At 39.4% G+C, this 25,463-nt stretch overlaps 1 protein-coding gene across 1 annotated transcript in view; it reads left to right on the forward strand.

The window, feature by feature from the left end:
• The first annotated feature begins 611 nt into the window (after positions 1-611).
• CFAP58 (cilia and flagella associated protein 58) overlaps positions 612-25,463 on the forward strand; it is a 59,678-nt gene continuing 34,826 nt past the window's right edge. Inside the window, exons 1-10 of the mRNA XM_067299555.1 lie at positions 612-683; positions 1,828-2,109; positions 7,772-7,920; positions 9,753-9,909; positions 11,996-12,190; positions 14,425-14,562; positions 16,737-16,896; positions 17,749-17,831; positions 18,987-19,178; positions 23,559-23,720. Coding sequence (XP_067155656.1) covers positions 675-683; positions 1,828-2,109; positions 7,772-7,920; positions 9,753-9,909; positions 11,996-12,190; positions 14,425-14,562; positions 16,737-16,896; positions 17,749-17,831; positions 18,987-19,178; positions 23,559-23,720 — 1,527 coding nt within the window. The 5' untranslated portion in view covers positions 612-674. The remainder of the gene's footprint in view (positions 684-1,827; positions 2,110-7,771; positions 7,921-9,752; positions 9,910-11,995; positions 12,191-14,424; positions 14,563-16,736; positions 16,897-17,748; positions 17,832-18,986; positions 19,179-23,558; positions 23,721-25,463) is intronic.

The raw sequence follows: 25,463 nt of genomic DNA on the forward strand, positions 1-25,463 counted from the left end.
ACTTTAGCACAGCTGTTAAAGCACACAATGGCTGTCCGAGGTTCCCTTGGCTTATATCACGCTTTATATCATCCAGACTTTGGGCTCCGTGAGCCACTGCTTTATTTCCAGCGGGACATCATGTGTCCGTGATGCAAATCCCTGCCTTGTGCATGGCCGGGCCTCCTGCGATGTGCCCAAAGCCACCTCTCTGCTCGTGTATGGAAAGTGACTTCCCCCGAAAGTCCCAGCTGGGACCCCGCTGCTGCCACTGATCGCTCGCACACGGATGGAGAGTAAAATAATTATTTCGGCAGCAGTAGCTGCCTCAGGGGGAGGCTTCATGGCTCCTGGGGAAAGGTGCTGTCTGGGAGAGGCTGCGCAAAGTACCCCAGCAGGTTGCCCCTGAACCATGCAAATCCCGTTTTATTTTATTCTGCTACATCCCTGCCTCCTCCGCTGCCCCGCGTGAAAGTCTGACTCTTTCTGCAGCGTGTTCGGACCCTGCCGACCTGCCTGCACCGCTCGGGTACCAGGGAGCCCCCAGCGCTCCAGCCAGGAGCGGGAACGTCCGCGATGGCGCAGACAGAAATTCCCTTCCCGCCCCGCCGGGCCCCGCCCCGCCCCGCGGCCGTTGCCAGGACACGGCGCACGCGGCGCACACGGCGCGGCGGCCCGCGCGCTCCGCCGGCACCATGGCCGAGGTGAGCCCCTCCCCCACCTCCCCCCCCCCCCCCGGCACCGCCATGGCGGGGCGGGCCGAGCCGGGGGCGACGCTCCCCGGCCCAAATACACCGGCTTCGGGGGCACCTTGCTTCCGCCAAGCGGGTACGGTTAGGTCGCTCGTTGAAAGCAGGTGCGGAAAACGCTGCTCGCAACTCTTTAAATTTTAGAAATGCCTGTTGCCCACGAGCTCGTGGGTGTGATTCTTCCCTCTTTGCTCTCCCCTGTTTGCGATCGCGAGCGGAAAGGGGATCAGAATTAAAGGTTCGGCATCAGAGGGGAGAATGACAGAAAAATGAGAAACCGAGCCTGCCCCAGCGCTTCACCCGTGTACACAGTGCGTTGTCATGACCACCAACCCGATTTTGAATGGATGAAGGCCCCAAATTTCCGCTGTGACCCACAGAACATTTTTCTGCACCAGCAGGAGTGTGTTTTCCAATATTCAAGCTGCTTTCACCTCTGCCAGTTGGAGGTAGCTTCTGAGGAGCGGCCTTGCTGAGCTGGCTGGCTACGGCTATGTGCTGCTGAAGGCCATCGTGTAGGCCGACTGCAGGCTGCTCGGAAAAATAACGGTGGAGTTTGGTGGCAAAATTTGGCTTCAGAACTGAGCTAGACCAAAAATTCCCTGTGTGATAAGTTTTTAGAAGTAGCTCTTCCCGCAGAGGATGGATTGGCCTGTATTGTTGTTACTGGAGTTTTTGGATACCTATATATGAAAGTGATTTGCTGACACTATCTTCATACAAAGCACAACCTAATCAGACTTTATAGAACTGGGAAGAACTGGGGCTAAAATACTGGGCTGCCTGGGTAGTTGATGTATTATTTAAACGCTATCACAATGATGGCTTTTTTTTAGATGTATCTTTAAAGTAGTCATGGTGCTCAATTACAGGAGCTCTGACTGTTAAAGCACAAGTTATTTCAGTAAAATCAGTGGAGATCTATTTTAAAAAAATAGCCTGCAATGTGAGTATCATATGGTAGTGAGAAAGCTGCTATTACAGAAATCTTTGTCATGGTTTCTTACTAGGGAACTGTTACACACTCCATATATGCTTTTTTTTAATATTCTGGGGTCATAAGTGAGATGTTATTAATTATCTATCTCATTTCATTCAGGAAAAGTCTGATAAACCATGTCTAGAAGAAAGTGCAGTTGAAGTCCTTGAAAAAGACTTCCAAGAAGTCATCGAACTACTTAAGGGAGATAAAACTCTGGAGAAATTCCGAATAGAATATGAGAAGCTCCATGCTGTTATGAAAAAGTCTCATGAAAATGAAAAACGTCTCATGGAAAAGTGCAGGGAGCTGAATGCTGAGCTTGTGGTGAATTCATCTAAAGTAGCTGCACTCACAAAGCTCTCTAAAGATGATCGGGTATCTATATCATCAATGAAGAGGGTAAGGTTTTCAATAGAATTAAATATGACCTAGATGGCTAATGGAAAACACGGTGAAAAGAACAGCAGCTGCAAGAACACTTTATTTTATGTAGAGAACTAGCCAGAAGATTAAGTATAGAGCATCTCCTGTACTTTAACCTCTGCCTTGCTACCGATTGCTTTCTTTCCTTAGCCTGGTATTTTCACTCCTCTCAGTCAGATTCTGTGTTTATTTGCACTGGGCTAAAACTAAGATGAATCTATTGGCTTTTGAGTACTCACTAATTATTTGTATTTAAGCTTTCTCTCATCTGTAAACTATTGTGCCTCGATTATGTACCTAATATACAGTTTTTGAGACTGAATTAGTTAGTATTTCTGAAGTGCTGTTTGGACATTAACTGTTGCCAGAACATGAAAAATCTGCCTACTTGCTGCAATATGGGTTGTACACGAGGGAAGTGTCGGAGTGGGGGGAACGGGCCCGGAGTAACGATGAGTCTCAATATGAGTATGGTCGTTCTCCCTTTATTAGAACTTACACAAAGTATATATATCGACAAGCAATATGCATGCGCTAGCAATAGTTACATGATTGGTTACAGTTTCTGTCCACGCACATAAAGTGGATATATGATTGGTGCAAGGTTGCTGTCCGCACTCCATCGACATTTATGGAACCTAGTTCCGTCCAGACTTGTTTACCAGTTTTGTGAATACCTTCTTTTGTAGTGCTCAAGGTCTCTGCAAGGCTCGCTCGGCCGCTGCAAGGCTCGCTCGCCTTGGCCTACATTCCTTCCCTTACCCGGAGAATGGGATTGCTCATCCCAATCAGATCATGCCCTCTCTCGCTTAACCATTCCTCCACAGGGAAGTGTCATCAGCTCATTTAAATAAATGGTTCATGGTGTGTTTGAAAAGGAATGCTATACAGCATTTCAGTATGATTTTACCAATTTACTCTATGTTCTTTGATTTGAACTCTGTCAAAGTGCTTGGCTCTCTAAAGAGCAGTGAATGTTTTTAGTCTTATACGGAGGTTTGATTGCCGTAACTAAAGCTGCCAAATGATCAGAAGATTGTATTTTGAGCTCTTTTTCCTTCTGATGGTTTTAAAAGCTTAAGCTGTGGTATGTAGACAGACTTTAATTTAGCAGTTAGTTGAGAAACCCCCATGCCCTTTAGTTAAATGTTATTTTTCTTAGGACAGGAGAGGCTACAATTATTATTAAATGCTTCAAAAGAATGATTACTGTCCTTTACACTATAGACTTATTTTGTTCCAGTAAAATAAATTCATTTTAACAATAGAGAGTGTTCTATGAGCACTAGAGAAAGGGAAGAAGTTCTTTAAAATTAAGTTTCTTGTCCTTGGAATTATGAAGAAAATATACTCTGAGTAAATATAACTGGCAGTACTGTCATTCCAAGTCTGCAGCTTGCAAGCTCACGAGGCTGCTCAAAGCATCTTCAAGGAGGATGAAAGCTGCCTAGAAAATCTTGTTGATTTTCACTGCTTCTAATCAAAACCTGGTAGGTGGCTGTCAAGAGCTGCAATGTTCCTTATCATTCTCTTTCTGTTAGTACATGGCAATACTCTGAATGGGTACAATAGCAGAGGCAATCCTTGAAGGTGTTCCTGAGCTGAAGAGACATCATCTTAGCAATGTCATGAAACTGAGGAGTGGAAGAGTAGGAAATATAAGGGCCTTTCCAGTCTGAGTAGCCAGTTTGAAGCTAAGGCAAGGTACAGTTTAGCAATAGCATCCACTATTGAAGCAGCTGAGAGATTTTGTAGTAAAGAAGCTCTTTGATAGTATGATCCTATTAGAAACAACACACAATGTCCAGCATAAGACCTTTAAATTCTAGAGGTGTGCTGTGGGCCAGGTAAAAAACAGTGATTTTTTTTTCAATTTAGCTACAAGAATTAGTTTTTCTTTTAAAAGTTCATGAGTTGTTTGGATGTTGTTTAAAATGTTCTTGTCATGTTTTGGGGTTGTGTTTGGCGTACCCTTCACATTTCATATTATTCTCCTTTCCAAAGAGGAGTTCTATTACAGCTGTAGTATTTCACTATAATTTTACTAGCGCACAAAAATGTGTCTCACAGGTGCCTGAGGCAAGTGCTGAGAAAGGTTCAAGCACTCAAATAGTAAAGATGATGATCTTCCGCACTAAATTAAACCAACAATGTGTTCCAGTGTTTCATTTTCTGCACGAGATAGGAGAATCCTGGTGGGGCTGTTCCTGTAAAAATTGTATAGTTGCTTCAAATTAAAGCCCTGAATCATGGTGATTGATGGGCCATCAAGGTAACAGGTTTACAGCTTTCCTTTTCTAGGTCATTGGTTCAGATCCAAATAAAGGCTCCAGGTCTACAGCCTGAGCTGCAGAGGCAAAATCTTTCTCCCTGTGAAGCCTTACTGTAATCAGTAGGATTTGTTTAGGGAGGGTTGAACTACCCAAATCAATTGCTAATAGGACCCAAATCAATAATAATCAATAGCTGGTTTTGTCTGATATCTGTTCAGTGCTTTGTTTTGTAGTTTTAGTACATTGCACAAAACAGCCTGCTGTTGCCAGTTGTGTTGGAGGAGCTAACCAAACAGCAGGGAAATACAACTCTCTTTTTCACTGATAGGGACACTGTCCCACAAGGTCGCAGGGGAAGAACACTAGAGGGGGAATTTACAGGAGCTCGTACTGCCCTGCTTGGAGTTACCAAGTTTTCAATTTCCAGGACCATCAATCCAATACACTAAGTAAGCATGTCATTAATTCGCAGTCTTTGAGCAGTTAAACTGATGTGATCTTTTGGGCTATTTAATAAAAATAAAATAAGGCAGTCACACTTTGTGAAGTCTGCTTCACATTTTCCGGAGTACTTCTCCAAAAATTTTTGAATGATTCTGACTGCAAACATCCAGCGCGCTTCCCTCTCAAACTATGCAATGGACTGCGGTGCATGTTAGCACCTAACCATACACTGCAGTCACCCTGTGATTCCAACACGCTCTGCATTCTTTCCGTGCCACCTCTCCGCTGAGTAACAATGATGTGATTACTTTTTTAATGAAGGCATCCACCAGTCAGAACTTTCCTCCTCTTTACTTTTGAATTTAAAGGAAGCAATCTATCGTTCCTCTATTCAAAAGAAAAGAAACGAACAACTAGAACAAAGCCCAATTTTGCTGATGCTGAAGACTGTAGCAAATTCTTATTTAGATTTTGCCTGTTAACAGGGACCATAATCTGTGCCTGCTAACCCTATTGCTAAAAATTATTGTGACACACAGCAAAAGCAGGCTAAAGCTCAGAAAGCACATCTTAAGGTGACCTGCAGTCACTGCTTATCTGAATGGCCTCACTGACTTCAGGGAATCCCTTTTGTGAATATGCACCAGAACAAGGTACAGATACAAGAATAAGGACCTAATCTAACCTTCACTGAAGCCAGTAAAAAGACTTCTCAAAGGGCAGACTGATTTTAATCACCAATTCTATCCCCCAAAACTTCAATCATAGCAATTTAATTCACCAATTTTAATCACAATCTAATCAGCCAGAAGGAAGCTTTGATTTAAGTAATCAACTTTTAATCTTATTTTCCGTTTGCATTTTTCTAGAGAAAGGTTGGTTGCTTCTTATTGGTTGCTTAATCTGAAACATGTTTATTTACAGCTAGATTTTATGCTTTTTTGCCAGCCAAGATGATACACTCTGTCTTCGTACCAGTATTTCAGTCTAGCATACATTTATTTAAATTTTGTAATTTAACATTTTTATGTCAGAGAATAATGAATGAAAAATTTCCTATTTACTAGATAGTGTTTAATACTTGATGTGTGATCATTGCTGCATTTGAATGGAAATTAGAACTTTAATATATAAAATATTTCAAAATAGATTTTAATATTTAAAACTGTTTTAAATATGCTTGATACATAATGAAAAAAGACATTTTTCAGATTAGATTTTGAAGTAAGTAAATTATTAAGTAATGAAACTACTGTTTTTAGATAGTGAATTTAACTGATTATAGTCTCCTTCAGAGTTTCAGAACAAGTACAGCTCACCATTTAACTCTTTATTAATAGGCTGGGAAAAGAAGGAGAAGAGCACACATAAGAACACACATCTCTGATCCTTAAACTCCAGCTGGTTTCTCAAATTTCGATGTGCTCAACAAGTTAAATAAATAAAATGAAAATGTATTCTCTCTTGGCTTGAAACAACTATGGCAGTGATAGCTTTTCAGCAAGACTTCTGCTAGTTCAATTGCTTGAATATTTAACTTGGGCATTACAGCTTGGCATTACATTTATTTAATTTACAAGAGTTCACTAAGTGTTTTAAGTATATACCATTATATAGGTTGTCGTCATTTGGGGTTTAATGTTAAATAGGTTTATTTTTAGAACCAAAAATGTTAATTTAAATAAAGAATGGCTATGAGCAGTTTGATATAAATTAAAATATCTGACATTCTTCATTGTGGAGGTTGTTTTCAATATTTAGTTTAACCAATCCCTGTTTCATACAATGCACATAGGAGTTGAAAGGGATCCTGATATAATGATGTTTGTATCTGGCTCTGCTTGTGGAGACCCTAATGCTTATGTAGAGCTGCACTGACACAGCAGGAGTCTAAATCTGCATGGAAGACCGGCCATCGTGGGACAGAGAAGGTGTCCATCAAGTTCAGCATTCTGTTCACAGCCAACAGCGGATGCTGAGAGAAGAATAAGAGAGACAGGAAAGCATGCTGTGATTTGCAGCTCAAGGTCTTCATGAATTAGATGCAGTGTCGTCTTTGTTTAATGAGTCTTTGAGGACTTCCACAGATTTGTCCAGTTACTTTCTGAATTTATGTAACTTTTTAGCACAGAATTCAGGAACTGAATTGAGCTGAAATGAACATGAGGAGTCACCTATTGATGTTTGAATCTGTAAAGCAATAAGCCTGCTCCGTAATTCTTAAGGATCTGATCTGAGAGAGAGAGATGCAGAGGAAGTTAAAAAAATAAACGAACCCTCATCCCCTGTCCCTCTGTGGATATCAGACCCTGGGCTTGTGAATGACTCACCAACCTGGCAGTCAGATAATTCCATGTGCTGAAATTTGGCATCAGAATTGTGACTTGTCTAAATATACACTTAAAATTAAAATTAAAATTAAAATACATGAAGTCCTCACAGATGAAAGTGTGCAAAGAGGGAGCAAAAGCCCAGAGTAACATCTCTTTCCTTCTACTCTCAGATATAGTGATTTAGATGCTCATTGTCATAATAAGATTTTTATAGACATAAATAAGCTATTTAAGTGGATGGTGCCTTTGTAGGCCTGGAAGGTTCAGTAAAATTCTTTGTATTAGTGGGACTTACACAACCAAAACCTCACAGAGTGAGATTTGATAATGTTAAGGTCTGGGTGCTAGAGAAAATGTATTAGATTTTTGAGGTGTAAACTGACATAGCTTGAATGTCTCAAAATGTTTAATATGCGCTGGTCCGAATGAACAGCACGACTAGCAGAAAGAACAGCTGTGAATCTAAGCATGAAAAGACACGAAAATCTATTTTCTTAATTAACCAAAATGCAAGGTAATTAATTTTCAATTTGTTGTTCATTTTCAACCCCATTTAATTTATGTAAGTGTTTTCTGTTTTGTTCCTAGGAGATTGAAAAGGCCTGGAAAATGGTGGATGCAGCTTATGAAAAGGAAGAGAAAGCGAAAGAAACTATTCTTTCACTGAGAGAGGAAATTGCGCGCCTAACTAAATTAGTGGAGCAAGGATCTGAACTATCCCTAGGTCAGGAGTGCAAGTAAGTTTTCCCCAGGAAGGAGGAAAGCCTGACCTGATTGTCTGTCATCCTGCACCTTGCTTAGCTACTTAAACACTACAAAGACAGTGGAAATCAGAGAGAGAGGTCTTTACTCCGTTTTACTTTTCTCATGAGTGCACATTTATTGGTATATGTGTTTATGCAATGAGCAAGTAGAGAATCAGGCTCTGAGAGAGTTCATTCAGCACTGGATTAAGCTGAGAGATCAAATAAAAATCAGTATTATGCACTTCCTTGGTATCTGTCATATTGTTTTATCTAACTGGCATTTCAGCACACCCTGTCTCTGAGAATAGGATCTTGTGAACATTTTTGCATGTGATGGCAGCAGGGTCAAGTAGATAAGACAAGGAAGCAGGAGACTTGACTTCTCTTCCGTTCCCAGCTTTGTTGTAAGGCATCATCACTGTCTGTATTCTTCTTTGTCTTCTATATTTATACATTTTTAACATATGGGTTTTTTTTATTGAATACTTCTACAGTCACGAGCATAGAGAGACCCTAATCTTAGGTGAAGCCTCTAGTTACTACCATGTGTAAAAATAATGATCCTGAGGACCTGCAGATTTTAAATACTTCCCAAAATCTAGTGTTTTCAGCATCAGGTCCTCCAGCTGTGTTTATGCTACAAGATTAAGTGCAAGCTCAAAGGTGAGATTAAGTATGTTGGCCCCTAAGACCTGTGCGTTTTCTATCCAGATTGCTGGCAGTTAGCCCAGCTAGTTCTGGCTTGAAACATTCACGCTGTGTAAGGTATTTACGTTTTGCATGCAGGATCTCTGCTGGTGCATGAGGCCTGCTCATCTCCCCACGCACTGTGTAACCAGGCTGCATAAACAAGAGCTGCGTTTGCAGTTTTGGCCTTCGGTACATTCAAACTTTTCCCCTCCAAGACCCGTGCCAGCACATAAACCATCTAGATGCCTGAGAAATCCACTCCTCCGCCTTTTGGCCCTGAGCTGTTCTGGTCCTGCGTAACAGGTTTCCCCAGGCCTACAGGCTTGGCCGACCAGCCTGCTGCTAGTAAAACAGCTGTCTGTGGCTGCTTTTTGCTTTCACCTGCAAGAGCCCGGTGCTGTGGCTTCGTCAAGGCCTCAGTCCTGCAGTTGGCAGCTGCCTGGCTGGCTGCAGAGACCTGTCTGCTCAGGATTTCTTTTGCAAGTTCCTTCTGTGTTGCTGTCCAGTTCAATGTTTAAATACTCTATTAAGGGATAAGGCCATGGGATTCGGCACTTCCTTTGTAGGCTTTCAGTCCTATATAGCATTTCCAAGTCATGCAGAATAATAACCCTGGGTTTTAAGGTGGAACTTGAACCCACACTGCGCTGCTCAGACTTTCTTTCAGAGTGTAAATGTGTCCAAACATGGAGTCTGTTTTATTCTTACGTTAGGCGCCTGCGAGACATTATCCAGTTAGGTGCTCAGATAGGTGAGTTGCAGAGAGGCTGTTTGCAATAATGTAAAAAGCTTTTGGTCACTGACTAATTCTGCAGTGGGCTGGGAGTTTTGTTCCCTGTTACCATTTTGGGAAAATAAAAGTTTCTTCAGACCCAGGAGGATGGCAAGTAACAAGAAATTTATTTGTTATTTATTGGACTTGGTTAGTTTTAAAAACTGTTTTGATGGTGACTCTTTAATGATTACAGTAGATAGAGCGTATAGTTTGATTGACTAGTGGAGGCCTAATCGAAGAGGAATTTAAAATGAAACAAAAGACTTTTAAGCTCCTGTTCATCACAGAAGATCTTGGTATTGGTGGAAGAACAGAAAGTGTCTGTGGCACTGTTCAACTATTATTTCCTTTCTTCTAGTGTCCGGGATTTGCTAAAATTTAAAGAAGACATAACAAAAGAGCGAGACCAACTCTTGTCAGAGGTCGTGAAGTTACGTGAAAGTCTAACTCAAGTCACAGAGCAGCAACAGGATACAGAGAGAGCAAAAACTGAGGCAGATCAATCCATAATGCAGGTCAGTGCAGGTCACCTGGTGGTGATTTTAGGCTTTGTCCTGAACCATTCTCCACCTTTGCAATTAATCTCCATTGACTACTGTGCTCCTACCTGTTATTTCACATCTCAGACCTTTTCAGGAGTTCTCAGCAAGGAGTCTGTTATGAGTGAGTTTTATATTTTGCTCTATTTCTAGGCTATGTCCTTTGCAAAGCATATTGTCATCTACCAGCTTCTCCATACCCTGAGTGGTGCCAGGGTTCCTCTGCCTGAATCATAGTTCTCTTTCATACTGGAGATGTTTTTCTTCTGCATTGTAAATCCTCATGCCTCTGAGCAACTACTTAGCACATAGACCTGGAATAGTTATCCTAGGTCCCCTGCTTTTGTTTGTATGATGTCATATCATCATTTTTAGGAAGATATCAAATTCTGACTTAAAAACTAATTAGGCTGTTTGCTCCCCTACTGCTTTTGGGAGACTTTTCCAGAACCTCACTTTTCTGATGGTTAGAGACCTCCTACTGTCTTTGTCACACTAATTTAAACCTACTGTTCTTTAGCTCAAGCAATTTATCTTCTCCCTAGTGTTTGTGGGGAGCAGCTGTATTCCATCTCAGCCTTGCTCTTTTTGTCTCCTCTTTAAGTTTGTTTCTCTGTTTTTCCAACCATCTGAATAGAAGGGTCTTCTTTACTTAGTGATATGTATGTGTTCATTTAAAGGTGTATAGCAGCTAGAGAAGCAGAAGGCTGAGAATCAATGGGGTACTCACTAAATGGAGAGAAAGCACAAAAGGATGGAAAATGGAATAGAAAATGCTGATACGTCAAAGTATAAAAATGTAATAATGAGGAATAAAAGAATGTAGAGCAGAATGTAGCTAGGAGTTGGAGTAAGACAGCAGGAGAAAGAGGAAATGTGAAAAAGACCACTGAAAAAAATAACAGCAAGAAAAGGAAACAGCATTTGGCTTACGTTTTTTTATTAATCACAAATAGGAAAGTAATGATCAGCACAGGTTCCATGTGCAATACTAATTTCTGTTTCTAAAGCAGATAGTTGGGAATGTAATAGAAGAGAATATAAATCTTTGCTTTTCTGACAGCTTTGTGAGGCATTGCAGAAAAGAGGGCAGAGTGAAACTCCCATCAAAACATACTGAATCTTGCCAGCTTAAATCCTCTGACATTTACTTCATCAGCCATTAAACTTACAAGATTGTTACAACATGTGGAACCACCTCCCATTCTCCCAGTATGAAGTTATTTTCCTTCAGAATTATTTATTTCAGACTGCTTATGTTTTTTTGAAGATCCTGTTGAAGACCCTGTCAGTTCTGGCAACTTTTCATCTATGGACTCAGAGGGAAAGGAATTTTTAGTTCAGGCTTAACACAGCAAGTAGCATCTTTCAGTTGCTTATCCCTGGATGAACTCAACAATTTCATGTGGATCAACCCCCCTGTGGCTCTTCTCTGCTGATTCTGCTCCATCACATTTTTGGGGAGGGAGAGAACAGAAGTCACAAGACAGTCTATTATATATGAGAGAAAGCTCCTCTTTCAAAGTTCCTGCAGAGGAACTTTGAGAGCAGAAAGACAGAGCAGTTGTGAAAATGAACATTGTTCTGATGTCTCTCCCTTTCCTTTACAATCAGTGTGATAAGTGTTTCCGCTGGTGAGATAGAAAAATCAAAATAAAAGTACTTGAAATACAGCATGAAACCCAAGTTAGTTTTAAGTCTGTATTCAGAAAATACAACTGTACAAGTAACTTAAAACTGAAAATCCATTTCTGCCACTGTATCTCCAGAGGAATGCTTTTACATCTGAAATCTATCGGACCCTTCTGCTTGGATGGACTGACTAATGCTTAAAAAGTTCTTGTCATCAATAAATAGAATCCCTCATGTAGGTTTTTTAGTTCAGCCACTGGAGAACGTATTTAGTTCTGAGAAGATCTTACATATTCCATCTAGTAATGGATACAGTAATATAGAAGCTCTTGTTTTCAAAATTAAGCATAGTAAAAGGTGCGGTCAGAAGTCTTGTTTTCCTGAATAAAAAGCAGCAGAACTTTAACTTTTGTCTTGTCTATTATTACAGCTTCAGCAAGAAATCCAGTTACGTCAGAATGAGGCAACTCGAGAGGCTCGAAAGAAGGAAAAAATGGAGAAGGAGCTGAAAAATCTTCTAGCTGAAATGGATAACAAGCAAGCTGAGATTAAAACTTTACAGCAACATATGCAGAAAAACAAAGAGGAGCAACTAAAAGTGGAACAGCATCTAAAAGAGCAGAAGGTAGGGTATGTGGCACACTATATTCATCAGGTCTAAGATTAGGGTCAGATTTCAAAATAAAAAGAAAAGTGACTTTTTCATGAAGGGAGAGTGAGGAAGATTATTTTAGAGTCAATACATTTTAATAAATAATTCATTTTAATATACGTATTATTTTATTAATAAATAAATAAATATTTAAAGCTTGCTGTCAGACTTCAGATAGAATTCCTCATAGAAATCAGTAGTGTTCCGCTTGGATCGTGATGACTTTATTGGAGATCATATTGAAAAGACCACAACAAATAGGACAAAATCCATGAAGAGCATGGGTGATCTAACGACAGTAGCAGGAGATTGCCAGGTTGAGTTTCTGGCATATATTCCCAGTTTTGCCACTGACTGACTACAGTACCTCTGGTAAAGTCATTTTACCTCTGACTCCTTTTTTTCTTTGTCACAATAACTTTTACCAACCTCTTGAGCTTGTGGAATAGTTGCTGTCAAAGGGCAAAGAATTGTCTTAGTACACCTTTTTGATTGATTTCTCCCCTTCTGTTTCCAAACACTTTATCTGGAAATGTCCTAACATAGTGTTCTGCAAGAGTTTGAATTTTCAGGTTTTCAGTCTATTTCCCCTGACTCTGAGAAACTCTCTGAGAAGCAATTTCAGTAAATGGCAGAAGAGATCTCATCACTGTAAAACAATCCTACCTCGAGGGAAACTTCCTTGAGAGCTGTGTGCATCTTGTAAATTTATGGCTGTTCCTTCCCTTCAGGTCCCTGAATTGGTGTGGGGAGAGGCCTGTGACAATTATTTTGTTATGTCAGCATGGAGTCTTAATAAAATACTTCACATAAAGAGATAAAGAGAAGATTGATTATTTTTCTGAAGATGACTGAATTGGATGCAGCTTTTGAGGGCAGAGCTCCATGATCTGCTGACATAATCGTATTTTTTTAAATGGGATAGCTACAATTCCTGGTTCCATTCCATTCTTCCTCCTCCTTTCTTTAGTCCCTTTTAAGCTTTCTAAATGCAGATTTTAGGGATGTTCAACCTATCCTGGACACTAGTAGTTCACATAAAGTGCAGTGCCTAGGCTAATTGGCGAGGTGATTGTAGTATCTTCATTGCCCCTGCTGATTCACGAGGTGTCTTTGGAGGCACTGCATCGTGTGCTGCAGAAAGGCTCCCCAAAGCAGAGGCAACACTCAGGTTATCGATGTGCAAGCGAAGGTGATTGAGCTATTGCACCGTAATAAGGTTACTGTTTATCAACTGAGTTGTAGCTGGCTATGATGCCTACCCTTGTTCCGCTCAAATTTATAATAAAGTATCCTTGCTTGCGCAATAGTGAAGATGGTTTGATGCAGCAACTATATGCTTCATCCCACCCATGCCCAAGTCTCAAGAAAGAAACCCCTGAAACACAGTGTAATCCTGACATTTGTAATGCAAGAAACAGTATTTTCACTTTTTGCATTGTCTTCACTCTCTGCATGCATTTACAAGAGGGAGATCTTGCTTCCCTTCCTTTAATTTTTTTTTAAGAGCATAGTACATATTGACTTTATCAGTCTGTCACGCATGGATGCTTAAACTCAAAAATATGATGATCATTCTTTCCTCACTTATGGTGTAATGTCTGTTAGGGGAAGTCCCATCAAGCAGAAGAAAAGACTGGCAGTTCCAAAATTGAAATATATGTTCTCCACATAAACTATGAAACTGCTGTTCTGGGCTTTTGACTGAAGACAAATTAGAAAGGAAAATGGTTGTGTCCTGGTCTTGGCAAACCGTGTGCTCAGAGAAATGTTATAAGCATGTTTATGTAGGATTTGCTTGCTCAGATAAAGAGCTCCCCTGCCCTCTGCTGATTGAAGTCATTTGAATCTCATATTCATTTGTAGTGATTATATACAGCAAGTTGTTGTGTTATGTGATGCCTGCCAAATGCCAAACAGGAATTAAAATATTTATCTACCACCTGTGAGGGAGACCTACAAAGCTCCCAGAAAGAAATGACACCAGCTGTGTTATTCATTAGAAATTATCATTTTCCCTAGCCAATAAGAACATTTATCATATTTCACATTAGTAATTTCATCAGCAATAATGAGTGGTTTTTAACCAGACAACAATCTGCAGCAGCTTTTATCTCCTGGGGATACAGAAGGTTCTGCCTTCATGTATACGTAGATGTTGTAATCAGATTAGAAAAAATTAATAGGATTGTTCTTTAATCTAACAGATCTTGAATGAAAGAGCTGGCAAGGAACTTGAGCAATTTCAGGTTAGAAATAATAAGCTCATGCAGGAGAGTGAGCAGCACAATATGATGTTTGAAGAAGTGATGCAGGATGTCCAGCAGAAGACAGCGGAACTGAAAGTAAGTACCAGAAGATGTATGTATCTTACCAGCCGTATCCCTGACTGCAGTCATACCGCTTGGGACAAGCATGGTCTCTGTTCCTGTGCTGATAGTTCCCAATTGGTACTTACAGGGAAATCTGAGGATTATAGGAATAGATCTGGCTCTCGTCTGGTGCCATTCTCTCTGTGTGAGTACCATGCTGTAGACTCCAGCCATATCACCTGAAAGCAGAGCACTCATGCTGCTGGAGGAGTTGTGTTTCATACAACACATAAGCCAAAATGCTCGAAGGGCTGTGGTCGTGGAAGACCCACGGTACCTTTGACAAGCACAAAGTCTTTTTTTGGATTGCATGATCTTCAGAGCAATGACTTTCTTATAGTGATTAACAGAACTTAAATGTTGCCAAAACCCATTAATAAATAGTAATACATTATAAGAACAGTATCCTGGATATCTTCCACTGAAGGGCGTTGCTTCCTATGCTACTATTTCCCCCCACCGCAGGATCAGCTAGAGAAGTTATAAATAAGCTGGTGTTTACATTCTGATCTAAATTGTTTTCTTGACTGACTTTACATCGTTAAACGGTTGTTTTGTACCACTCCAGAGGTAGCTGAATTTCAGCTGGAGGAGGATTAAATGATTCCTGCTTATGATTTTTGGGGTAGTTTGAGAGCATTTGTGAATAAAGGGTGATGTCTAAATGTTAGTTGTTATTACTTTATGGCTACCATATCTTGCATTTTGCAGTTAAAACACTAAGTGTGTTAGAAAATAGGGTAGAAAACCATTATCTTATCAAGCTTTAGTTAAGTATAACCATTCACCTAAGTAAAGAGGTTGTTTGCCAACAGAGAGCTTTTTTGAGTAGGCACTGTTAGTCAGAATGATAAAAATTTACTACTGACAGATTAAAAGCTCAATTCAGAACTAATGTGACACAGAAGATCCTCTTTGGATCCTTAATGGGTTATATGGTAGGAGTTTGTTTTCTGTTGTATTTTGTTGGGCAGATCGGAGGACATTTATATTACCTATTTAAGAAACTAATTACCATGTCCTCCAGGTCATCTGGCTTTATCTTTCTAGCAATATCATCATTGTTTAAAACTTTACAAAGTGTCCAACTGAGCTTTAAGTATGGGGCTCTAGTGTTTTGAAAGGAGGATTCTAGTTCTATAATTTAATCCTAACTTCAAGAAAAGTTGATGAAATTGATAGAGTCATGCGCATGAACTTCTGGGGGAAAAAATTAGAAGATGCTGCCCAGTTATTATTTATGCCAATTGCTAAAGCTTCCAGGAACCCCAGTCATGAGAGGCCTTCTACTTGCAGTTTAATCCTGCAGTCTGCTGAGCACCTCTAGTACGGTGTTGGGCAGCCCAAACTGTCAAAGTATTCATAAATCTCTTGAAGGTTATTGTAGTCAGTAAAAGTTGTGGAGATTCGTATCCTCCCAGGAGATACTCACATGGAGGGATTCTCCATCTTACAGAATCAGTGTCTGAGACTGTAAATGGTATGCTGTAGTCTGTGATGGCTGTAAAACCTAACAGTGGCACTGAAATCATATGAAGAAGTTATGTTTACTTCTTGAAAGGCATAGGATATATTTTTGTTATGATTATTGGTTGTAGTTCCTGGTAACCAGTTCCTGCATTTTTGTGCAGTGTTTTGATTGATTATTTTCTCCTCTGGTTACATAGCAAATGAGATGAACGCTACGTTTTGCTTTTGCTTTAAAGCCATGGGTTGTAACAGGGATGGGGATAATAGATACCTGCTATTAGGGACTAACGAGGGACATGGGAATTACAGCATCGGATCACGCTACAGATATCTTTCTCATCACAGTCACTGTCACTTGTTAGGAAAGCAAAGCTGACTGTGTAACCTACAGGACTAATTTTGTAGTGCTGCGTATGGTTTGCAGCTGAGGATTTTTTATTGATCATCATATCCCTGAGGCATAAGATTTGATTATCATTTTCTTTGCCCTAGCTGGCTTTGTTTAAATTATTTTTAATAGGGTTCAATTATCTAATCATCTTCTCTCAAGCCACCCACAGCACTTATGCCTTTTCTTCCTTGGGCACTGAATTGCACAGAATAAGTATATACTCAATTCAGAGGCATTTTCTTTTTGTAGATTCCTTCTCTCCCCATTCCTTGTTGCTGTTCTATAGGTCAGAGATGATGAAGTGACTCAGATGCGTCATGAAATTTCTAAGCTGAACAAAGTAAGAGACGTTCTCCAGAGTAAGCTGCGTGTTGCAGAGGAACAGAAAGTTGATACAGAATATGAGAGAGACACCCTAAAAAACCAAATGTCTGGACTAGAGAGAGGTAGGTGTCTAAGTGATGAATGGATCTGTCTTCTGTCCTTAATTTGTTCATTCAAAGTACATCTTCCTCTTAAGATCACTCCCCTTTAGTGCCTAGTATGAGACTATATTAATGACAATTGGAGTGTAGAGCAGCCTTATATAAAGCTTTTAAAGTTATAGGATTTTTACCGTGCAGCATATATAGGGTGAAAGTACAATAGACATAACTGAGTGTTACGGTGTGCCAATTTGTGCCATGTCGCATAGAGAGTTGCCCTCAACCTACCTTTGTTTCTTAGCGTTCCAGTGCATTGCCTTTCATTAGCTGCAGTGTTACTGTAGCAGGTTTTAATTAATTTTACAATGTAATGAAACCATATTTCTCTTCAGTTTTTAATAACATTTTAATAGTATATGTACAGTGTTAATCATGACCCATGTTAAGTAGTTTTAACTCCACTGAACCCAATAGAATCACACTGGATTTGACATAGAGAGATTAGAATAACTCTGAAAGTCTCTATTTTTGAAAGTGCCTCAACTTTTGGATGCTTGTTTTGAAGTTTCTTGAAAGGATCTGATTTTCAGTGTGCTCTGTGATTTCTGAAAATCCGGCTTCTTTGTGGTATCTGTGTTTGAACAACCAAATATAATGAGTCCTCTATCATTAATCACTGTACCTGAGTTCTTCTAAGTACCCAAATAAATGTTAATGTCATTAGCTGATACCTGAGTCTGCGAAACCTTATCAGAGCTAATTGAACTGGTCATATAACGTTAAGGCTTTTTAAAAAGTCCACTAGGTGTTTCTGTATTTTTACCAGTGTGCAGTTTGAACCCAGGATTTATACACTTTCCTCCTTGTCTCTAGAATTGGAGGCTGCTAAAAAGCAGGCAGAGATTGACAAGAAAGCTATAGATGAGCTTGTGAGGGAAAGGGACATACTGAACAAGGTGAGCTTGCTTTGGTAATGCTGGTAAGCAGATCTCTTGCCTTGAGAGTGAAATGCCTGTTGTTTGAACCCTCACAGAGAAGCACATGTATGGTAGAATAAATAACATTCTGAGTGAGACATGGATTTCCTTAACTGGATGCTTATGCTGCTGCTTTTCTATGCATTGAAATAGTATTAGTACTCATAAGCACAAAAGAGATTTTTAAGTTTTAACATACAAACCATCAGGGAGTTCAAAAGTGATACATGTGTTCACCTTTATTGCGAACCTGTCATTTGATATCCTGAGTTGATTACTTCTCTGCTTTTATTCACTGTAGCATGCGAAGTTTAATATTAACCTAGGCAAACTGAGACTGCACTAGTAAAAGAAAAAATGTTGGTGCATCAGATATCTGTTTGTCAGGCTGTGTTAATTCTAAACCTTCCTTTTAAGTCCGTTTCTCATACTGATCATTTTCTATCAGTCCAGGGTTCTTGTACTGCATGATAGCATCTCATGCTTATGGGCACTCCTAAAGTGGAATCTAGCAAATTTAATGCTAAAAGATGATTTCTGAGTTGCGTCACTTAGTACGGATTCATTGTCCTGCACCTTGACTCTAGCAGGGACTCGGATTTTGGAGAGAGAAAATAACTGTTTTGTAGTGTGGAAAGAAATTTTAAAGAGAGACCAGAAGATTGATTTTGTAAAGACGGTATCTTAGTGTTCTCTGTTTAATCCCTATGCACAACTTCTAAGCAAAGTTTGCTTAATTTACAGTCTGAACCCACTATTTAGGAAATGTGAAGGAAGAGTATTTGAGCTCATTTGTTATTTTACTGGCTATTGGCATGCTTTACAATCTAAATGCCTTGAAGCTGATAAGGTTTGTCCAGTCCTTCATTATATCCTCTTGTTAACAGTCCTATCCATTTTTCTGTAATGCAGACACTAGTGTTTTAGCTTCAAATCACAAAAAGCACTGCCAATAGGAGTTCAGTTAAAATTTTTTATCATATTTGAGGCTCAAGTATTTCAACTGAGCAAATTAGGTAAGGGATAATACAGTGGGAATTCCATAGTTCACTTAGACAATGACTTTTTTTGACAGAGTAGTGGCAGTGTTGTTTTTGCAGCTCAAGAGTCATTATTTTGTGGTTCCCTCTGCAGAACTTAGTCAAGGCTACCGGTGCCACTCAAAAACAGATGAATTTGGTGAAGCTCCATGAACAGTCCAAGAAGAACTTGGAAGAAGAAATCCGGAATTATAAGAATGAAGCTCAGAAACAAAGGAAGATTATCTACCAGTTGGAGAAGGAGAGAGACTGTTACATCAATGAAGCAGGTGAACTCAAACAGAAGGTAGGAACAGTTTTTTGTGTAAGTGGTTCTCACCTCTCTTACTCTCAAAACTGTAAAGATCATATGTTGGTTTCCTTACATGCCAGTGGGAGGAAGCTTACATCAGTTGCCTTCAGACAAATTACAAAGATTTCTGCTTTTCAGTGCATAGTGCCCTGTACTGTGTTTCAGGTCTCTCTGGGGGACCTCATCGATGGGTGTGTTGTATGAGAGGCTTGGAGTGTGGCCACATATTTCTCTTCATTCATTCACCTCTCATTTGGGAAATGAAACTAGGGTTGGTGTTTACCCCAAGGCCTCTGCCTTCTTATGGCTGAGTCCCACAGTCAAACCTCTTGTATGCAGTTAGAACTTACTCTTTGATTTTTCTGTTTGATCTGCAAAGGGCCTTATCTTGCATACTGCTGGTGTCCTCAAATTCCATTGAAACCATTGGGAGCTGACAGTGCTCAGCATCTTCATAAGTGACTCAGCATTTTGAAGGACTAATTCCAATATGTAAAACCTCAGCTACATCTGAACATATTCAATTTAGTCGGCAAAACAGGGGTTTTCTGGGAACGTCTGCAGAGAAACACTGCATAAAGTTTGTGTTGTCTGCTGCCCATTATTATGTGAAACTTTATTCCTGAAGGTATGTTCAAGAGTATGATTGTAACATCTTCCATTAATTGCTGAAGGTCATATTGAAGGGCCCTCCAAGAAGGTCATTGATTTACTAGTATTAGCTTTCAGGCTGTTTCAACTCACAAGTTATTTGCTATTTTCTTACTTTATAATTACCTTTTGCAACTTCATGTGACCAGGAGCTTTTAAATCATTTTTGAATGATACAGGCTGCCTTGTCTGGCTTACCTTGTGTCATTTCCTTGGAATAATATTCCACGGAAGTGAGATTTGTCTTTGTTGCAAAGTCATATTTTGCATCTTTCCTTCATACTGCATTTAACAACATAGATCTGAGTTAAGATCTTTGTAAACTAGGGCTGGGCAGTAATTCATAACACTGAGAACTGCAAGGCTATTGCTTTCAGTTCTGATTACGGTTGCTCACAATATTTTGAGGGTGAAAATGACGTGTTTGCTTGTTTTCTTTTCCTTTTTTTTTTTTGTTCCACCACTTTGGGTGCAAATTTTCTGACACTTACTACAAGGCAGAGCCTCAGTAAATAGGTTGTGACACTTGAGCTGTTTGTAGAATGATGCCTGCTTTGAGACTGCAAATTTCCAAAGAAGTTTTATGCTTCTGTGGTTCACTAATGGGGCAAATCCTGATTCAGCTTGCAGGTGAAGAGCAGCAGGAGTAGTACTGAGCAGGGAGCATGTGAAACAATAATCTTGTCTCTGCAGAGTTTCCCAATATGAAATTACTCATTGTTTGGAAGGATAAAACAGGGGAAAAGGGGTAAAAAGAGGTGAGAGGATCAGAATTATTACATCCACTAGATAATACTTAGGTTCACTATTTGATCCCTTCAGCTGGGTAACTTGAAAAAGTGCGGCACAACTTATGTAATACAGGAGCCATTTCACAACTGGTGAGAAGTGGGCTGCTGATGGGCAGTGGTTATACAGCCAGTCAAGGCTCTTCCATCACCTTTTACCACCTAGGAGAAATAAGCAGCCTCCAAAGGAGCTCAGTGTGCACCTTCCGAATTGTGGAACTGCTGGTAAAGAGCCAAACCCATATACACTGAAAGACTTTTGGGGACTCCAACAAGGCAGACAGAGCCATGCTGGCTCTGAAAGCCATCCGTTTATTTAAGGCACGACTGAACCTATAAAGCTGCAGAATTCCTCTTTCAAAATCTTCATTTATTCCTGAGTAACTGATGAATAGGGTCAGCAAAGTTATATCCACAATGGTAAAGGATTTTAATGGTGAGAAGTCATGCTAGACTTACTAATCCAATTATTGGCCTGATTGATTGACTGCTCATTTGTACCATTTTTAAGCCAGTGTTACTTGTTGAATAGTGTTACTTCGAGATTAATCAGCCCAAATGAGAGAAAAATCTGCCTGTTTGCTCCTGCTTGTGTGGCCTGTATTACTGATTTACAAGTGTTAGTAAAATATTCCTTTTTTCACCTGGAAATCTTAGATTATGAAATCTTAATTTCCCTGTGGCAGGTTTAGGCTGCTGGAAAGGAAGCAGTCAAGCATACACTTCAGTCCCACCTGAAGTGTTCCCTGACCGTGCCTCATGGGAAGGCACAAAAACCATCTCTGACACATTGCTTTTCAAAAAAGCCATTTTAAGTTTAACAACATGTCCAGGAAAATTCAGAAACAAATTTCCGTTTTTTAATATGCATCATTTCTGGCAAAACCTAATGCTCAACAGGCGTATCACTAAGACAACGGGCAGGACTTTTCAGAGTGGTTAAATAAAGGTAAGCAGGTAAGTACAGTACCGTTACTGAGTTCTTGGGTAGGTTCACTGAGCTAAATAGGTAACAAACAGTAGAAGGTAGTTGAGCACACAGACAAAAAAGTCTGAGGCTGCAGAAGAGAACTGAATATCTAATATTTTCTGCTGAGCTTTGGCAACTCCTTACCAAATCTGAGAGGTACAGTGTGCCATCAACTCAATCAGAATAGAGGATGCTCAGCCTCCCACAGGACTGCTGGATAGGGAAACATTGCATGTATCTTTTCTGTATTTATGAAGGAGAATTATTTGAGTTTAATCATTTCTGAAAAAGCAGAGTCAGCATCCAGTGTATGAGCATCAACTTGTAAAATTTGGTCCATAAGCTTATTGCACTTATATTGCATCAAATCCAAGTTAAAGAGTTACAAATGCAGTGACCTACTTTCAAATCTTGCTCCAGCTTATTTGATCACCATAGTGCAGATTGAAAACATGCCTTATTGATTTCTTCTCTCTGATATTACTATTGGCAGCTTTTTTTAACAGAAGAAGAAAAGGCAGGAGTAGGTTATAAACTGGGATTGTGTTTTTGTATTGCACTGTAAGCAGTTCCTGGGATCCTCTGCAGCCAGCTACAAATGTGCTGGAATTGTATTCCTGCTGCTTTAATAAAACTTTCTATATTTAGCTATCGCCTATCTTCCAAGTTGTTTGGAGGTACCTGATGGAATAACCAATTAATTAAGCTCCTGCCCCGTAGCTAGACCTCTCAAGACTTTACAGTACTGCTTAGAGCAAGGGACAACTCTCCCAATAGCAAACTTTGCAGTTATTGACTCTCTGAGGTAAACACTATTATATTCTTTTGCTTTGACGTATGAATGTAAATCTCAACTCAAACTTACCTTCAAAGAGGTTCTCTCGCCCACATTTTGTCCATACGATTCCCCAGCTTTTTTTTTAAACCCTTTGATCTTTTTGCTGGCTTTAAGGGTGGCATTCTTTCTCCCTCATGCAGTGAACCTGAAAAATGATGTTCCTGGCAGATGTGCTTTGTAATTTTTTTTTAAATTTTCTTTCTTCGTAATGTTGAATTCCAATTGAATACTGCTTGTTTGTGCTTCTCGGTTGTCAGCTTTATACAGCAGGATGAAAGATATTACTTTTTTAAAAAAACATATTAAGAAGCCCATCATAATGATTAGCAAATATTTGTATTTTTGCACCTTTAATATAGTAATTCTTATTCTTATGGTGATAACTTTTTAATAAAGGCATCTATCAAATTTTCTACTTTCATTTTTTTGACAATGCATGTGATCATCTTCTCTCTACAGTCTACAGTCTGTTCTCCCACATTCTTTTTAGCTCATCTCACTTCATTATTTTCAGTCCTTCATGGAAGCCGTTAATGGTGATTTCCTGCTTATTTAGATCAAGTGAAAGTTTCATTAACTGAATCTCTTTTTATTGTAATTATGTATCAACTGTTTGTGATCATCAGCAGTTTGTGATCAGGTGTTGGTTGGGTTGTTAGAATTTAACTGTATTTCCCACTGGAGGAGTATGTGCAGGACTTCTTGGAAAATTATATGCATTTTTATCCTTTTAATCATACAGTTGATATCCAAAAAACCGTACAAAATCTGGCCTTGCTTTATAAATGACTTAAGGTTTTTCCTGATGAATGCTGTTTACATTGACTTTTTTGAATCTGCTTGCTCACTATATTTTCATGGCTTATTTTTAAATTAACTATGTGCACATCTATAAATTTTATTCTTGATTAAAACCTACGCATGAGATAAAAATAAAATCTTCCCCCAAATAAGCTATCCAGAAAGGTTAAACTCATACTTGGACTGTAGTGATTTTAACTATAGCTACAACTTTTGATCACAGGGATTTGAAGTTGTCACCTTAGATAAAAATCACAAACTCGGTCTCATCCTAATAATATTGTGATGATACTTTAATCGTGTTCATTTCCTTCTTTTTGCTCCAGGTCCTCCAGCACCTGAAAGATATTGAAGTGCGGGAAATGCAGATCTGTGACTATGAGAAGAAAATAGAAGAGTCTGAGATTAAATTAAAACAGCAACAAAACCGCTGTGAAGCTGTGAGAACAGAGAGGAATCTGTACAGTAAAAATCTGATTGAAGCTAAGGTAGAAGAAAACTTTTTTCCTTGCAATTCTTTCTCTGCTGTTTTTTTTTTAAATCTAATTTAAATTTATTGAAAGAAAAACTCACTGGGTAAAATGCAGAATCAGTTTCTGCATTCCCATGTGTTTTGGGGGAATTAATATTTTAGGTCCCTGACAGTTTATCTGGACAGTATCTCTTTGGACTGGAAACTGGAATTCGCAGCCATCATGTGGCAATAGCCCTTCTTCAAACCAGGCATAAAGATTGTGGTACACTGGAGCTATGGATTCATAATGCTTTATCAGAGAGAAAACTTCTTCCTTTCCCTCCTGACTCTACTCTGTTCTATCCCTTTAGGAGTAGTCTGTGTGTATGGGAAATATGGGTTAATGGGAAAAAGATTGCTTCCTTCGCCCTATACGTGTATGCACATTACTGTGAGTCAGTCATTAATGAGTTAGAAAGCAGAGGGAAAACTTTCTGGGCTGAAGTAGAATTTTCTGGCAGAAGTAAATACTTCCCTCCAGCTCATTCCTTTCAGGGAGTGTCGTTTTCCTCAGATAATGATTCTCTCTATTATTATCTTTTCCTTGGGCATCTCACTAACAGTACTAGAAGAAGAGGTTAAAATCACTTAAGAATACACTCTGTTATTCTGATGTAAAGATCTAAAACACTACACGAATCCCATTGTAATTGGCAGAGACTGGGACTTTGGGTAGCTGTGATTTACAGCCTTGGGTTATTTGAGAATAAGGATTTATAACGTAAACGTATATAGTAGTTTATGAATTTATACTCTGGTTTGAACAGGCAGCAGGATGCAGATGTTTTGCTTGAGAAGCAGACAGGAATGAACAGTCTGAATTCCTGTCCTACCCTCTGCTTGATTTGGTTAGGAATGAACTCATATGCCATTTATGTGGAATGATTTACTTGTCCTCTTACTGCCTCTCGTCAGTGGAAGTGGTGTTGGGGTTCTTGCTGTTCCCAAACAATCTCTCAGCCGAAATAAGGCTGAAAAGCTGCAAAACTGATTTTAAATTTTTTAACATACTGCAAAAATTTGTTTACTTACAGGGAACTGGCAGGTATGTGCTGAGCTGGAAAATGAAGCAATGAACTCTTCAGCTCATTTTGTAACTTTTATAAGGCTTTGCATGTTATATGCATATCCATAGTACTTACAGGAACCTCTTCATGGTTTTGGTCATTAGAAGCTGTTATTTAGACTTGAATAGCTTACTTGATTTATAGTAAAAGCTTTGTAGAAAGCCCTATGTGAGAAGACAGCTGGGGCCGAAAGATCTTTTTGATTGTGCTCTCACCATGTTATATATAGCAATGAAAAAATGGCCATTCGTAGTTCAGGTAACAGACCAGCCAGCCGTGAAAGAAAAAAAAGGAGTGGGAGGTTGTGTGAAAAACTATGCTAAATTATTTTTTCTTTTGGGAAGTAAAACAAATTTGCACAAGCTTGTTTAGATAAAGCAGGATGTAGGTAGTTCTGGATCGCTTAATACGAAAAGGCCCCTGTTGCACTGCCCACATTGCTAGTGGCCCCCAGGGTACCATAATCTCCAGCTCTGTAAAATTTCATGAAAAAAGACATGTTGGCAGACCTTCAACATGAGATAAATATCTGATGCTTTCATCCTTGGGGTTTCTTTTGGCATTAGGAGCTCGTTTGTTTAAGCAAGTTGATTAGGAAACCTATTTGCAAAAATTGTGTGTTCTTCTTATTCTTCGCTGAATACAGAAAT

The sequence above is a fragment of the Apteryx mantelli genome, chromosome 7 (assembly GCF_036417845.1).
Source record: "Apteryx mantelli isolate bAptMan1 chromosome 7, bAptMan1.hap1, whole genome shotgun sequence".
Taxonomy (NCBI): Eukaryota; Metazoa; Chordata; class Aves; order Apterygiformes; family Apterygidae; genus Apteryx; species Apteryx mantelli.